The sequence below is a fragment of the Macadamia integrifolia genome, chromosome 8 (assembly GCF_013358625.1).
Source record: "Macadamia integrifolia cultivar HAES 741 chromosome 8, SCU_Mint_v3, whole genome shotgun sequence".
Lineage (NCBI taxonomy): Eukaryota > Viridiplantae > Streptophyta > Magnoliopsida > Proteales > Proteaceae > Macadamia > Macadamia integrifolia.
The window spans coordinates 21,040,596-21,056,991 of NC_056564.1; the positions used below are offsets into that span (position 1 = coordinate 21,040,596).

Here is a 16,396-nt window from a genome sequence, read left to right on the forward strand (position 1 = left end):
CGCGTACTTTTTGTTTCTCTTGATTCTTGTGCTAGTCTCGGAACAGTAGCTTCTCGAACCCCCATTCCTTGAAATGTTCAAACCCATCAGAAATTTCAGAAAGATGAGACAAAATAAAATTAAATTTAGCTTCTCCAAATCCAAAATTTCAGATCTGTGTCATAATTGGCTACTTACTTGGAGTAATCCTGAGTCGAATCATTCAGGCAGAGCTTGTATCTATAAGGTATGCATCTGTAGAAAATGGAGCTGCCCACCAAAATTAGGAAAAATTGCAATCCTTATGGGAAGTTTAGGGCGAGAGATTTTACAAAAATCTAGAATCGGCCAAACTCAAGAAACCCATTTCTAAATTTCTCATTCCCTTCAAATACAATCAAGAAATTAAGAACCCACAAAGGGGAAGAAACAATCCGTACCCAACGACAAGCCGATGCCCATCTCTCTAGCTGCAAGTGTCTTCCCGTACAAGAAACCAAAGAAACCATTTTTTCCAGATTTGCAAACAGAGATTGCGAATGTAAAGCCGATTGGTTTGGGGAAAGAAACTAAGAAGAAATCCTTAACAATGTCTGGTGAGTATCTGTTAAACTTTTCCTTATCTTTAGGATATCAATAGGAAACGGCTTCTTTGTTCTCTAATTTGAGAGAGAGAGAGAGAGAGAGAGAGAGATGGGTAATGGCGGTTTTGATGGAAAAGTGAGTATGTGCTTGTCATGGATAAGGGAGAGCTGCTCTCTACCTTTTAATAGCAGTGGGGATGAGCCATGAGCGCATGAAGCATACATGGAAATTAATAAAATAATCAATAATGGAAAGAAAGAAGAGAGTGGTAGGCATCACTCCTCCTGCGTCATGAAACACAAAATGTGAGCTCAGCCTGAAGAACCAAGCATGTTAGGCAATCCATTCCTGGCGCTCAGGTTCTCATATAAGGATTGTCCCATTCAGTGGGGACGACTTCTTCCCCAATTCGAAATAGGTAAGGGGAGAACAAACGAAGGAGAGAGTGATAAAAGAGATTAGGTGAATAAAGGGGTATTTTTGGTATAATAAGATAATGGTGTTTTATTCATAAGGGTTAAACTGTCATTTTATAGCATCACTTAACACTGACCAACGGCAGGGGGTCTGAGTTTAATTTGATGAAAAAGAGGGGGTGTTCCTATAATATTGGCATTCTCTAAGGGGTGGCGTTGTAAATTATCCTTAATTTTATTACAATGAACTATACAGATAAGGATGAAAGAGTGTCAGGGAAGCAAATGGCCGTACAAAAGCAGCCACATACTAATGGGGTGCATGACTTTCTATCTTTTGGAGTGCATAAGGATAACAAATTGATCATCCTACCCCATATTGAATGCTTGAATGCTTGAATGCATATTTCCATAGAGTTCTCTCTCCTTTTATTTTCTTATTAAAAAGGTTATTGAAAGAAAAGAAAAAAACTGCAATATAACCTTATCCCATTCTTCTTCGTCTTTCCTTTTGTTCTGTTTTTTAAGGGGCGTGGGGGGCGTGGAAATCCCTTTTCTACAGTAAGAGAAGGAGAGATGCACGTGGTCAAATTTCTATTAAACAAAAAAAAAGGTCAAATTGACCCAAAAACATCCCTTGCCCTTTGATGTAAGCAGACCATTTGGAATGTCTAGAGGGCCATAAATGAGAATCAACCATAAAACCGGTGCATTACAGACAATCAGTTTAAGTGCTTCCACGTGTCCCAACAGTTACTAGCGGTTGAAATTTGAAAGAGATCGAGTGATGGTCGCGCCCTTCGTATCGCAGCGCCCGGGTTACCTCCATTATATAATAAGACCTCCTCATCCTCCTCCATTTTCTCCTCCTTCCCTCTCTCAATATTCTGTATGCAAAGAAACGCCTCCACGGAGTTGCAGTTACAGATGAATAGAATCACTAATACCTTGAAAGACATCTCATCCACAATCTCTCCTAACATGTCTTCCTCCTCACTAGGCTCTCGCTTCGAGCAATCCATAACAATGGCCGCTCTCCGGTCATATCTCGCAGAGTTCATCTCCACTTTCCTCTTCGTTTTTGCCGCTGTGGGATCCACCATGTCTACCCGTGAGTTCTCTTTTCCAGTGAGTTCTTTTTCTCTAATTTGTAAAAAATAATAATAATAAATAAAAAAATTTAAATTAAAAAAAAAAGATAAACATATAAATCAATGATTGTATCATTATAATTTTATCTCATTATGTTTTCTTTACTATTTGTTTTCCTTTACTAACATCCAATCATAACCACAGAAAACTCAAAATAACCTCAATGAACCAACTTGGTCCAACCAAATTGAACTGGCTTTTGGGTGGGTGGTTTGTTGTGAAATACTGTTGTCGCCAATTGTTTCCTTTTTATTAACAGGTAGGCTAACTCCGGATACAACATCAAACCCATCCAGTCTTGTAGCCGTAGCAGTAGCAAATGCATTTGCCTTATCGACGGCGGTTTATATCTCTGCCAATATTTCCGGTGGCCACGTAAACCCGGCTGTCACCTTCGGAATGGCCATTGGCGGCCACATCAGCATCCCCACGGCCATGTTCTATTGGGTGGCACAGTTGTTGGGCTCCGTCATGGCTTGCGTACTCTTAAGAGTGACCACTGTCTCACAAGTATGAAATATTTCACCTTTAATCTTTGTCATCATTCGGATTTCCCCTGACCCGACCATGGATTCGGGTTTTTTTGCAGGCGGTACCTACACATGGAATTGGAGAGGAGATGACGGGTTTCGGGGCGGCGGTTTTGGAGAGTGTCATGACATTCACTTTGGTGTACACATTTTATGCGTCCGGTGACCAAAGAAGAGGGTTCTTTGGGGTCATTGGCCCGGTTGCTATCGGGCTTATAGTCGGAGCCAATATCCTTGCAGCCGGTCCCTTTTCGGGTGGGTCGATGAACCCGGCATGCTCATTTGGATCTGCTCTCGTAAGTGGGCATTTTAAGAACCAAGCGGTTTATTGGGTTGGACCAATGATTGGTGCTGCAGTTGCTGGTCTTCTTTATGAGAATGTAATATTCCCTCCTCAACCTACTGATTCATCACGGGGTTTGGTTATGGAGGGAATATGAGTCTAGTTTTTCTTCATTTTATTTTCTTTTCTTTTCTTTTTATTGTCGAAATTCTTGTTGCCTACAATAATAACCCCATATATTATTCAATATAATATTACAAATTTTAACTTTTTAGGGTTCATAAATCTTAGAATTTTTTAGTATAAGTATTCAAATTTTAACTTTTTAGGGTTCAAAGTTTGTGACTCCAATGCTGGGCAATCTCTTGGCTATCTTTCTTCTTAGCCTCTTTTCACATTGTACCATTATGTAATTGTGTGTTACAATGTCGAGAGCGAACAGTCAAGTGGGGCGGCTCCATGATCACAAATGGTTTGGAGCATGGGAGTGTATAAGAGCATCAATTTCATCATTGATGATTATTTCACTTAGTGACATCACATGGGACTGCCATTTAAGGAACTGGAATCAAATTGGCAAAATCGGCTGAAACCATCTTAGGTTTGAAACCAGACCAACTTGTTTTTCTCGGATTTAGCTAGGTTGATTCCAGCCAATTCTGATTGGATCAAAATCAGAATTAGTGCATATTAAATCCAAAGCTGGATCAAAATCAGAATACATAAACTGACCCGAATACCTTGATTAATAAAAAAACACAAAGAACTTGTCTTACTCTTCGGTCTCTCTATTTAATTTGCCATTTCTTTATCATCTCTTCTTGGTTGATGTCAGCAAAAGAATCCTTTCAGTTGATGACTGGGCCGGGTTCTCTTGTTTCAATAACTTTGGTCTCAACTCTCAAATGTAGAGTGGTCCCACAGCTGCGAGAAGATCCATCCACCGACCTCTTCCTTTCATGGATTTCTTTAATGGCTTCGTATCATACACGCTTCACGCTTGTGTATTGCACGCATTGAATTAATATTTGATGTCCAAGCCCAAGATTTTAGATACCAGTGACAGATCTTCTTCTCTAGATTTTTTTCATATGTGCTATATAGGAAGAGAAGTTAATTTTACCTACCCTTCATCTCATCATAGTTCTTCAGGTTCTTCTTCCCTAGTTTTACTGGGTTGATGAAATTTCCTTGTTAATCTAATTGATAAACCAGTATTATTTAGGTGTAGTACTATATTAATTCTTGTTTGGTCTTGTGTCTGGAATTTTGTGTTGGTTCACATAGTTATTATTAAGTTTGTATATATTTAGGGCGGGTTTTGTGTCCATTATATATTCAATGATAAAATTGTATTTGTGTGGGGATTTTAGGTTTCTAGTGTGTCTATATATATATATATATATATATATATATAGAGAGAGAGAGAGAGAGAGAGAGGTAAACTCTAAGAGGATATGCAAATGAGATCATAATGTGAGATGGAGAGTGGTCTAGAGTTGTTATTTTTGGCTAATGAAAAATTCTTTGATCCTTTCGATGCCTCCATTAGCACTGACACCGACAAGCTGAATTGAACTAGTTTCTCTTTTGGGGGTTAAAGTTGGATCAACTTGGGTCCAAAAAGGAAGGATTTGAATTTTTTTTTTTTTTTATTATTATGAAATTTTATATTAAAGAGAAGTGAAAAAATATAACTCAAAAGCCAAAAGGAATAACCCAGTGACAGATTCCTAGTAAAAGAAAACAAAACAATCAAATAAAAAGGAAACAATAGAACTAAGATAATGGAGTGACAAAACAACCAACCAAAGGGGGAGGGATATATCAAAACCCAAGGGAAGACTAAACAACCAACCACAAGGGAGAGATACATTAAAATTTGGTGCGGGTGGGGGACAAAGAACAAGGATGAACATATGATACAATAAAAAACTAGGGGAAAAAAAAGAGGTCCCATGAATATGTGTGAAGCATATTTCTACTAGTATCAAGAAAAATAATACAATTGCGGAGGATTTTATTTCTAACAATAAAAGATATGGTGGCCCAAATCTTCTCAATAGAACGTGATTAGGTGGTCCGTCTTCTTTTATTTCTTTTTCATCGGATATGATTAATTAAACACTATATTAAAAGCCAACTTACCAAAAACGTCATATATAGTTTTGCCGCTGAAGATTTTCAAGATCCACCTCCATTTTATGTCAAAAGAAAAATAACTCTTGGAGATACCAATATTTTCTAAGGAGAACCCCCCAAACACACTTGGAGAAGGGACAAGAAAGAATAAATAGTCCACACTTTCAATGGAATTCCAATAAAGACAACAAAACATAATTCTTTGAAGAAGAAACTCCTAGGTGAGAAGGGAATTGATCATAGTTTTCCAAACAATAAATGAATACCTTAGGATAAAAAGAACATAATTAGGTAGCTAAGTTCAAAATGAATGCTCTTAACTGTTATCCTATTTGTTCATGCAAGGTCCAAGTGACAAAGAAATGTTAGTTCAGTAGCAGATAAATTAGCAAAGCCTGTTGCACCAACTTGAAGTTCAAGAAATTGGGATTTCCGACAAAGGCCTAGATTTCGATTAATGTAATTTCCTTTTTAATTGGATTGCTCCCTCTGTTGATGGTGATGCTGATTGTTGATATTTAGAGGAAAAAAAAATCCAAGTGTGGCATGAACGCCTACATCATTGGTGGTGAATCAATTAAAAATTGAGACCTAAGAATTAAATATTTGGAATCGAATTTGGGATCAATCTCCATCAATTACAATTCAAATGATATCAGAAAAGAGGCTGATTATCCATGTAAAAATAGAAAGTGGTGTTCAAAAACACATCATAAATATGAGCCCTCCATTTTACAGGTTTCTTTTATTATTCTAAACTGTTTGTTCTTACTCAGAGTTGGGAGATTGCAAGGTAATATCTAGAGTTCTCGTACACATGCATTAACATACATAGGATATGTGCTAATACATATAAGGATAATTGATCAAATTATAATATAGAATTTAACGTGATAAATATGAGTCATATGTGTCCTCTCTATCCAATGGTCAGAATGGACAGATCATCCATCCACATGGTTAATTAAATGTCTTGTGATATTTGGAAAAATAAGAGACCTTTGTTATAATAACAATTCGTCAAAGGAAAAACAAAAATTTCCATAGAAAAGGGCCAAAGAGGTGATTATCTACAGTTTTTTATTTTTATTAACATTAGGTCAAAGTTTACAAATAAAAACCTTACAAAAGCTTGACCACCCCACACCCCCCCCCCCCCCAAAAAAAAAAAGGCTTACAAAAGCTACAGACTCCATGGATTTGATGCTTACAAGAAAAAAAAGGCTTGACGGAATTGGAAACGCTTCATTTATTCCACAAAGAAAACTTCAAATCCTCAGATTCACAGATACGAAGCTAGAGAAGACAGAACTAAGGATAGTCTTGAGAGGAGACGGGGGAATAAGATTCAATGAAGATGCCACCATAAACCAATCCGGCCAAACCACCTCCAATGAGTGGACCAACCCAGTAGATCCAGTTACCTGCAAAATCTCCACTTACAACAGCCGGTCCAAATGATCGAGCCGGGTTCATTGAACCACCACTGAAGGGACCAGCAGCCAAGATGTTCGCACCCACGATGAACCCGATTGCGATCGGAGCAATTGTCCCGAGTGATCCCTTCTTTGGGTCAGCGGCGGTTGCATAGACGGTGTATACCAATGCGAAGGTTATGACGATCTCCATCACGACGCCGCCGATAGAGGACATGCCGGCAGCAACACCGTGGGTTGGAATGGACTGCCAAAATCAGAACAAAAGAACCGGGTCAGGTGAACTAGGTTCACTTATTTTATTTCATAATATTTCTCTGTTGGAAAACCAGGTTATGATTCAGGATAATTACTCAAGTCAAGTAAAAAAAACATGAAACCTAATGAAGAATTAGTAAAGACTTCCCTAGGTTTAATAATGTTTAGACCAAGTTTGAGCAAGTTCGGGATTTTATTGACTCGATATTTTTACCTGAATCATGTGGAATTCACCGAGTCTTTTTTTTTCTTTATTGTGTAATATACTATACATAGATCACGAGTTTGATCTACAACTAAACAAAACCCTACCATTTTTGTTTCTCGTCTTTCATATGAGCTTATTTTTTTCTTCTCACTTCATCAAGCAACCATAGATGCCCTCAGTCTCTCCTCACTTAGGTTGTGTTTGGTAGCCAAGAGAAAAAAAGAAAAAAAATACACTTTTTATACTTTTTTTCTTTTGGTTAAGAATTTTTCCTTGCACTTGATATGTCTTCACTCTTCACCCAAGAAAAGAGTCCCCTTTCAAATTCAAAAATCTTTTTGGGAATTATAAAAAAAATTTTTGCTCCCCCAAAAAATTTCTTGCCAAAAACACAAGAAAACATGAGAAAATATGAAAAGATAATAAGACAAAAAATAAATGATTACACAATGATTTCCTATGTGTCTATCTCTCTCTTAAAATTCAAAATTTTTTGAATTTCTTTCTTTTCTTTTTTTCTCTTGATAACCAAACATACATACTCTTTTTATTTTCTCATTGTTTCCTCTGTTTTCTTCAGTGTTCTTCTGTTTTCTTCTGTTTTCTTTTCTTTTATAGATTCTTTTTTCTTTTCTTTTATTTTCCTCTTTTGGCTACCAAACATAGCTTTAGAGTACGAGAAGAAAAGAAGATAATAAAAATCAGGGCAAGAGAATGCTATCCGCTAGTGTTGGTACACGCCAGCCGACATGGCCAATGGGAGGGTGCACGTAACCTTTAACACAGGAAGTATGGTCTTTTCGCATTCATTATGTCTAGGCATAAACACATACCTATGGGTAGCGTTCTTTTAAAAAAATAATAATAAATAAATAAATCATCCTAACTTGGTTTGACCCACCAACTCATTCGGTTCCTGAAAGGACGAGTCGAGTCGAGTCAAATCAAGAAAGCTGCTTTTGATCGATAGAAGAATTTTTATACATACCTTGCCATTGGTGACGAATTGGAGGAGGAAGCAGGCGACGACGGAGCCAAGAAGTTGGGCAATCCAGTAGAAGATGCCGGACAGGATGGTGATGTTGCCGCCGACGGCCAATCCGAAGGTAACTGCGGGGTTCAAGTGGCCACCTGAGATGTTTGCTGCAATGGAAACACCAACAAACAATGCAAATGCATGTGCTAAGGCAATGGCTACCAACCCAGCTGGTTCTAACGCTGCATCTGATGTAAGATCACTGTAAGCAATAGCAGAGCCAACACCAGCAAAGACAAAAAGAAGAGTGGCTATGAACTCAGCCAAGTAAGACTTCAAGGAACCAACAGTAAAGGAGTCCCCAAAGCTTCCAAATGCCAACTTCACCATTTTTAGATGCTGATGGGCTTGTGGACTCTCTCTCTCTCTGATTCACAGAGGCAATGGCACGGGGTGTGTGTTTATATAATGTACTAAGATAGAATAATTAATTAGTAACACATTGGTCGACGGCACCGGCCATGGGACCCACATGAGAACAAAGAATAGTGATTGATTAGAACATGTTTTGTTTAGGGACGTTAATCTCTTGATTTATATATGATCAAGTGGAAATGGACCGCATGATTAGATACCGGCCAACCGGCCTTGATTTTTTTTTAAGCCTTTATTACTCCATTATGAGCATCAAGACAACTACCTAACTAGTAATTAATGGGTCAAGAGTTCTGAGTTGCACATTTAAAATGGATGGACTTAAGAGGGTCATGATCAGGGAGAAAGCTCTGGAAACCCTAATAGAGATAAGCACGTCGTTAGGGGATTAGTATTATCCAGACAATGTTCCATATTCCATGCCTCCATCTGATCCTATGTACTTACGTTGTTGACGTAAGTTGTCTTTATCAGTCACTCAAACCCACATTGAACCGGTTCTTGACCCGACCCACTAACTTTTCCAAGTTTAAATTCTCTTGGTTTTTCTCTCTAAATTTGTAGGACCCAGTCTCTCTTAACCGCCATGAATCTCGTCACCATGGATATCTTGACATGTTGATTAGAATGGGGAAGGGTATTTTCGACTTTGAACAACTAAGGATGAGAGTTAATTATGACATAGGAATCCAATCACAAGTTTACAACACCAATAGTGAGATGATTCTAACTTTTTTCACAATTCAGATCCTCTTCGGTTGATGAGACGCCTAGCACAGCATCCAATGGTTAGAAAGACTCGGTACACACCCCAGATCCTCCTAACCATAGGATATCTCAACAACTAGAGAGGATCTGAGTCCTCTTTTCCATGGGTGAAGAAAAATTCAATCCATATTTCTTAATCATGCTATGGCTACATAAAATATACTAGCCACTGATAACCAATATATATATATATATATATATATACTAACCACTTGTGGGAAGATGAGAAGTCAAGAAACAATAACAACTCTGAAAACTAGGTATTAGCCTTGTTTAAAAACCTAGAATTGAGCATGGGATTGGCTTTATTTTTATAGATGATTGGCTTCCATTTTGAACCAATTATTTTCATAGATTTATTATATATTGTAGGTCTTACTACAAAAGATATGTTTCATTGATTTTCTACTACTATTTTATTGATTAAAAGAAGGAAAAAATAAGGTCAAGTGTATTCATAGCCACGTGGCAAGAATCAGGTATAAACTCTTTCCAAAAATAAACTCCAATTTATGGATTGAATTGGCTATAATTATCCATCACCACTTGCCTAATAACCTCCTAATTTATGGACCATAAATCAATGTAATCTTGTATTTCTAAGTTGTTTTTCTTTCTTTTTTTTGGGGGGGGGGGGGAGGGGGAGTATGATTCCCATTGGGCACACCTTAGGCCACTCACATGGGAGTGTTTAGTGCTCTTCACTACTTTCAGTGAAAGTTGAATGATTCTCATTTAACCTCGGTATGACCTGGTCCATGCGGTTGTGGGGTCAGTATGGGCCTACGGGACTAGTCTGAATACCTGTCGTTAACAAAAAAATAAATAAATAAAAATTGAGAGGGGGGAATTGTATAAGATTTTTTTGAAGACTACAAATAAATTCCTTTACGTTATATTTGTCACATAATAAATTTTGAAGAGGTTAAAATTCTGTGGATAAATTGATCCCAATATTTACTATTCATATGTTAAGTTTATGCCCAAATAGAGTTTGTCAAGTAACAAAAACAAATCATTTAAAAAATTGAGGGAGGGTTTTTTTTTTCTTTTAAAGGAAAAATTAGGAGAATACCACAAGAGATTAAAAAAAAAAATTCAATACATAAGAAGGATTGAATTAAACTATAAAATATGACATGTGACTAAAAGATCATCTTCTCTCTAGTCTCTACCCAACAGTTAGAACAACGTACCACCAGTCTACATGTGGAAAACAGATATGCTAAACCAAGTATTTGTTTTTTGTTTGCCAGAACAAGGGGATTTTTTATTATATTGTTTAATGTGCTTAGCATTTTGGATAGAAGTATATGGCTGATAAGTACCATAGGAGGATATTAAATCCTCCCATAGGTAACGTGTTAACTTGCAATCAAGCTTATGATAGGTTTTGTATCAAGTTCATAGAAATGGTCAAAATTTCGGATTTAAATTGTGTCCCAGCTGCATTTAATGGCTGGGAGAACCTGAGGTACACATTCTTGTGTTGAAATGCATGCTCAAGTCCTTCCATTTGTCAAATGCCACACTAGAACACCCAGCAACTGGTGGAGAAGATCTAAATTTAAAATTTCCATCCTCCAATGAATCGTAGCTCTAAGGCCACTTCCATGATCATTCATTGTATAGAGGGAATCAAATCCTCCTGCAAATCATAGCACACTTCATTAAAAAAAATTTTTAATAATAATAATAAAATAAAAATAAAAATAAAAATAAAAATCTATTGTAATGATTCTACAGCGATGCAATCCAATTAATCAAATGACAAAAATCTCATAAACTAAAGATGGGGCTTGTGGGTTGGAAACTTGGAATCAATTTACTGGATGGGTTGTTGCTGACGATGGGGTTTTCAGTGAAAGAAGCCGCCCCACTTACGTGCAAGTTTAGGTTGTCATTATATTTAGTTACATATTGCCTTGTTAATTGTATGGTCCAAGAAACAGATCAGTTGGCATGATATCTCTTAGTGGCTGGGGTCTCTACTAAAATAGAAAATTTCTTAGTTCATTAGGTCTAATTGTAAGCACTAGGCAGGGCCACATGCAATGTAGGCCGATGCCAAACAGTAATATTCTACATTTCCAATACCAAAGGTGAAGCACCTAGGGATCCTCTAGTCACTGGGCGGACTAGCGAGAGAGAAAAATAGAAATTGGAGTGGTGTGGTGTGGGCCTAGTGTTTCAAAATTCATAATAGGATTGATTGAATTGGCCGATTCTGATTCTGGATGTTCCGATCAGGCCAATTTTAAGGTTTTTCTCACCGGATTGCTCGGTTTTCAGATCTGTAGACCCGATTCCAATATTCCTGAGACCATTTCCAGCCGATTTGATACCTGGTTCGGTTTCTGAAAAAATGCAGAGCTAGATTCTCACTGGATCGCTAGATTTCAGATCTGAAAAATGATGGGTGCAACCAAGTTCAATTGGTCTACTTTGACTCATTTTTGGTATGGTTTGGAAAACTCAATTCAATGAAGCCTCTACAGTAAACCACTTTCCAAAGAATCCCATTACTAAGCTAAGTTCAACTAAATCATAGTCCCAACCATTTGGCACTAACCTCTCAGCACTCCAGCACACCTGAATCGAGAGGAAAACATAAGCACCAGCGTTTTTTTTTTTTCACCACAGAAAAGGGTGTATCCAATGCACGACTCTCACATGTGTAAAGTCAGGAGGCGAAAACTCCACACCCTTTTCCCTAGAATGTCGAGAGGTTGCTTGACCACAGCCCACAACATTTGTACCTTACTGTTTGACCAAACACGCCCCTTTTTCACCACCTCTCAAAAGAGCACTACCTGGTGATCAGTTACTTAGCACAGTTCGTTGGCACATGGTGCAGTAGAGCACTTGCACCGGTCTAAGACTCCTGCTCCACATCTAGTCCCCACCCCCTTTAACCCCATACTTTGAAACCACAGCAGGGCTGATTATCAGCAGACTCGCACCCATCAGGACAAAAAATAGAAAACTAAGTACATTCATCTACCAGTTGTTAACCTACAAGATAAAAGATCAGAGTGTTCAGGCTCAAGAGAAAAAAGATGTCCAATACATTAGGTGGATATGACCATCCAACAGAGTTTGAGTAGGCACCATTCTTTGCACCATCCTTGTCGAGTTAGATAATTTACCAATAGATCATAAAATAGGGCGAAGGCCGGCCAGCTTCACCCATTCTCATTTGATGTCAATGCCATATACCTGTCACAATAAATACAAAACGCGTAATAAGATTATATACCTGTTGGATGTCATGACAAGCAAACCAGGCTGCAAGTAGGTTGCAAGCCACCACCTTGGATATTCTTTTTTTCTGCAGACTCAACCCCCAATACCAGGAGTTTCCATACACACTGAGGAATAAAGAAAAAATGTTCATACCACTGAACAAAATAAGATTAATATAAACCTCTATGAAATATTACATCTACCAAAGAAGAAAATTGAATTTCTTTTTCCAGGTTCTCTCCTAAAAGTCCTTTAATTAATATGTACAGAGACTGCACAGGTGTAACTGTCTTGTCACCCAAAAACTACTGGGTTTCTTGAAACTTGAATGGCAGCACAAAGAACTCCTCTCATTCATGGATATTCCCTGTTACAACATTATCGTCAGCATCGAACTTGGAACTATCACACGAACAGATTTTGGATTTGCACTGCAGTATTTACAGCCTACACAAACTATACACAACCCTTCCCCCCCACACCCCCCAAAACTAAAAAAAAAAAAAAAAAATTTTAAATAAACAAATAAAACCCCAATTTTTTTTTAAAGAGATTAAAGCTGTTGGAGACAATGACAGGTATCACATTACAATGAAAGGTTTACACAAATGTAGAGAACAGGAATTTACCCTTTGATGATACCACACTCCTGTGATGGGATTTGGTACTTTTGTCATGTGAAACAGCAGGTATCTTTGAGATAACCAGGGAGCTCTGTAGCCCTTCTAATAGCTGCGGGCATCAGCATCCACACAAACATGTTAACAATCGACTTGAATATGTGAGTGCACACAGCATAAGCATAACTATCTTTACAAGAGCATAGCCAAAAGCATCAATAAATGGGTAGAAGGGGACCAATTCTGGCTTGTGAGCTCAATCCCTCATTTGATGGGGGATCCAAATATCATCCATTACGAAGCTGCTCCCGAAATGCATGCCATGTGTATAATGTTTTCCATACAAAAGGTTCACAATCCATAAAACAGAACACAGATCACCCCATACATTAACTAAGGGATGTATTTCATTTTCAAGAAAGCAAGGCATAGAATCAGAAAGGAACATGTTCAAGGCATAAACTGCAAAGCTATGAAAAAGATAAACTGATGAGAGTAGAAGAATATCATAGTCAAGTCTGATTGAATGGATGTTAAGGACCCTTAATACCTACAAGCTTAAAAAGGGTATAATAAAGCAACCAAAGGAATAAATAATGAAAATTATAAAGTAACACCAATTAAATACATAACCTCGCAAAGGTCCCAGTTCTCTGTGAATGAAAAAGCACATTTTAAGTTCATACTTCCTCGACACATTATCCTTATCCAAACTTCCACCAGTTCTAATTTAAGAATAATTACTTAATGCGGCAAACACTTCTTATTAATATGGAACACAAAAAGTATGTGTTTAAAAAAATAAAGAAAAACTTTTCACATTAGAAAAAAGAATCATAATATTTCCCTCATATAAGAGGAAAGTGTGTGAAACTAAATTCTTTTTTCCAAGCTCATTCTTCCTACACACTAGCAATACAACTCTTCAAAGCTTCCCCTTCAAGTTTCACCGACTAAAAGGCTCTTTCTTTCAGCATTTTTTGACCAACAAAAAAATATTTTGTGATGGAAGTCTACAAGGTTTCTTTAGCACAGATGCGTAAAGGCATCTTTAATTTTCCAGGAGAAAAAAATTATGAAATTCTATAAGGGTGTTTATGTTAATTCCATACATTACATTAAAAACAAACAACTGTAATAAATAAAGCACCATCCAAGAACGGAATGCAAATCATAAAAGGATGCATACTATAAATGTTTTTATCAGGTGGCATCACTCGGTGTACACCAGTATCTCATCACAAACATAGTAGAAAATAAATATCAGATCCATGTGCAAAACTTCCTTCATGCCTACTAATATTTTAATTAATCACAATTCAATGAATCATTATTAAACTGCTGAAACAAATGACGAAGAAGCAAGAAAACAGAAAAGAGAGGAAGGGGTATAGTTTCCCTATTCTAACAAATGTACTACAAGAGAAAAAACTTCGAAGATTCTGAAGATTACCCTTGATGTTGGCTGAATTCGGCGATTGGATCTCCGGGGCTCAACAGCATCAGGTATTAATTTCCCATAATTACTATTGTGGGTAGCATCCTTTTCTTCCTTTTTAGCCACCTTTTCACCAGAAGTTGCATTTTGTCCTTCACCGCCCCCTTGAGTATGTTCCACAGCTGAAGAGGACTTTTTCTTGGAGACAGGAGCATCAGATGTATGAGCTAGTGAGGAAAATAAAGTTGTGCCTTCAGTTATTTTTTGAGTGCCATTGGAAGAACTAAACTCTAGCAAGCTCCGCTTTTCTGAGATGTTCTCATCCTGGCCATTAGTTGTTTTAGCATTCATTGGCACAACGCCATCATTTGAAGCAGAAACCACAGATGTTGAAAAACTATCCTTTCCAGATAAATTCTTATTCAGTCTCCCTGACTTAAGCATCTTGGGTTTAGCTTCAGCAACTCGTTTCCCCCTGGGATCAACTTTAGAAGTATTTTTCCATCCACGACCTGATCCTTGAGGTATCAAGTACTTCGCAATTTTAATTGAATCATTTCCTTCACTTGATTGACCACCTGTACCTGCAACATAGTGTTTGCTCACTTCCATAAATTTTCTTTTCTTCCCAGGCTTAGGTACACCAAAAATCACTTTTGATCCTTCCCTCTGCAGACCAGTCCTCTTTGTCCCGAATGCAACAGAACTGTTTCCCTCTTTGGTGTTTTTCCCAACAGTGAATACTTTTTCCTTCTCTGAAAGTACCAGTAGTGCTGAATCCCCATGGTTTACCGTTTCTCCAGTGCCTGTACATTTTGACAATGTAGCTTTGCCTGTGGCTTCGACTACACAATCAGTATCAGAACTGTGTCTGCCCAGTTTAGGTCGTTTTTCCTGTGGTGTATCACTCTGAACATCACAACAGATATAAATATTAATACAACAGAAGACTGTGAAGTAACAGATAAGCATATACCATTAAATATATGACATTCAACATCAGACCTCATGAGGATGGGAACTATTATCTGTTGAACGAGACCATTTCACCCATTGCCCATCCTTCCAAACAAGATGAGGCCTCAGATGCCATGCCCTAACAATTGATGTATCTCCTTGAGCTGCATACAAAATTGCAGAAAAAGTTTATCTTCCAGAACAAAAAAATTGTACCGTAAAGAGAAATTTCCCAAACATCTTTAGTGGGTGGATATACCTGAAAATTGAACAGTGAATGTCGTTTCATCTTCCTTCCTCTTTTCCATGATAATTCCTTCCCACCACCTGAAAATTTAAACGACATAATAACATACTCGGATGAAACTAGCTTACAGAATAAGACAAAAAGAAAGGTTTTATTTTTATTCTTTTTTTTTTTTATTTTTTGGGGGGGAGGCGGGGTTGTGGTGGGGGAGAGGATGTGGAGGAAGTGGAGGAAGTGGTATGGGAAAAGAAAAACGGGAACAAAAACATCCAAGAAGATGCATCAGAATTGAAGTAAAAAACATCCAACCATAACTCAAACAACCTTCTAATTAATCAAGTAAAAAACAAAAACATCCAACCTTAACTCGAACAACCTTCTAATTACTGCTATGGCACATAAAATAGAAATCTAGTCTGACGTTTCAGTTCTTCAAAAGTCGGTCAATATAATCTGGGCATGTAACCCCATTTATAATTCCATGAATGCATGAGATTTCGCAAGAATCTTTCTCCACATGATAATTAGGCTTACACTAGATCCAATCAGGTGAGATAGAACCAAAGTTTAAATGCCCTGAAGCATATAATTATAAGACTATGAGAGAACCATGCCCTGGGTCGAAATTTATATTGATATTGATAGAACCGAGTGTTTTATTGAAGGATTAAGTTATTACTAAAGAAAGAAAAATTGGAATTTGAAAATGAAAGATGAGAT

At 37.5% G+C, this 16,396-nt stretch overlaps 3 protein-coding genes and 1 long non-coding RNA gene across 6 annotated transcripts in view; 1 reads left to right on the forward strand and 3 right to left on the reverse strand.

Annotated features, from left to right (window-relative positions):
* LOC122085832 lies at window positions 1-826 on the reverse strand. Its single transcript, XR_006142241.1, has 3 exons — window positions 420-826; window positions 178-234; window positions 1-67 (listed from the first exon to the last, which is right to left on the reverse strand). It is a non-coding gene; the product is annotated as an uncharacterized LOC122085832 (long non-coding RNA).
* A 1,055-nt stretch (window positions 827-1,881) lies between these two features.
* On the forward strand, window positions 1,882-3,102 carry LOC122085633 (probable aquaporin TIP5-1). The gene is made up of 3 exons (XM_042654125.1): window positions 1,882-2,091; window positions 2,392-2,642; window positions 2,722-3,102. The coding sequence occupies exons 1-3, from the start codon at window positions 1,908-1,910 to the stop codon at window positions 3,100-3,102; spliced, it is 816 nt and encodes a 271-aa protein (XP_042510059.1). The 5' UTR covers window positions 1,882-1,907.
* Window positions 3,103-6,250: 3,148 nt separating this feature from the next.
* Window positions 6,251-8,388, reverse strand: LOC122087624 (probable aquaporin TIP-type RB7-5A). Its single transcript, XM_042656819.1, has 2 exons — window positions 7,978-8,388; window positions 6,251-6,770 (listed from the first exon to the last, which is right to left on the reverse strand). Exons 1-2 carry the CDS (start codon window positions 8,353-8,355, stop codon window positions 6,399-6,401), a joined length of 750 nt encoding a protein of 249 aa, XP_042512753.1. The 5' UTR covers window positions 8,356-8,388; the 3' UTR covers window positions 6,251-6,398.
* A 3,746-nt stretch (window positions 8,389-12,134) lies between these two features.
* The window catches only part of LOC122086670, a 36,009-nt gene continuing 31,747 nt past the window's right edge, over window positions 12,135-16,396 (reverse strand). For 2 of the 3 annotated variants that reach the window (XM_042655636.1, XM_042655635.1), the window contains exons 12-16: window positions 15,689-15,756; window positions 15,478-15,593; window positions 14,488-15,381; window positions 13,044-13,146; window positions 12,548-12,781 (exon numbers count right to left, since the gene is read on the reverse strand). In XM_042655636.1, coding sequence (XP_042511570.1) covers window positions 12,765-12,781; window positions 13,044-13,146; window positions 14,488-15,381; window positions 15,478-15,593; window positions 15,689-15,756 — 1,198 coding nt within the window. In that variant the 3' untranslated portion in view covers window positions 12,548-12,764. Of the gene's footprint in view, window positions 12,388-12,547; window positions 12,782-13,043; window positions 13,147-14,487; window positions 15,382-15,477; window positions 15,594-15,688; window positions 15,757-16,396 lie in introns of those variants that run through there. The other variant, XM_042655637.1, reaches the window with a different exon arrangement.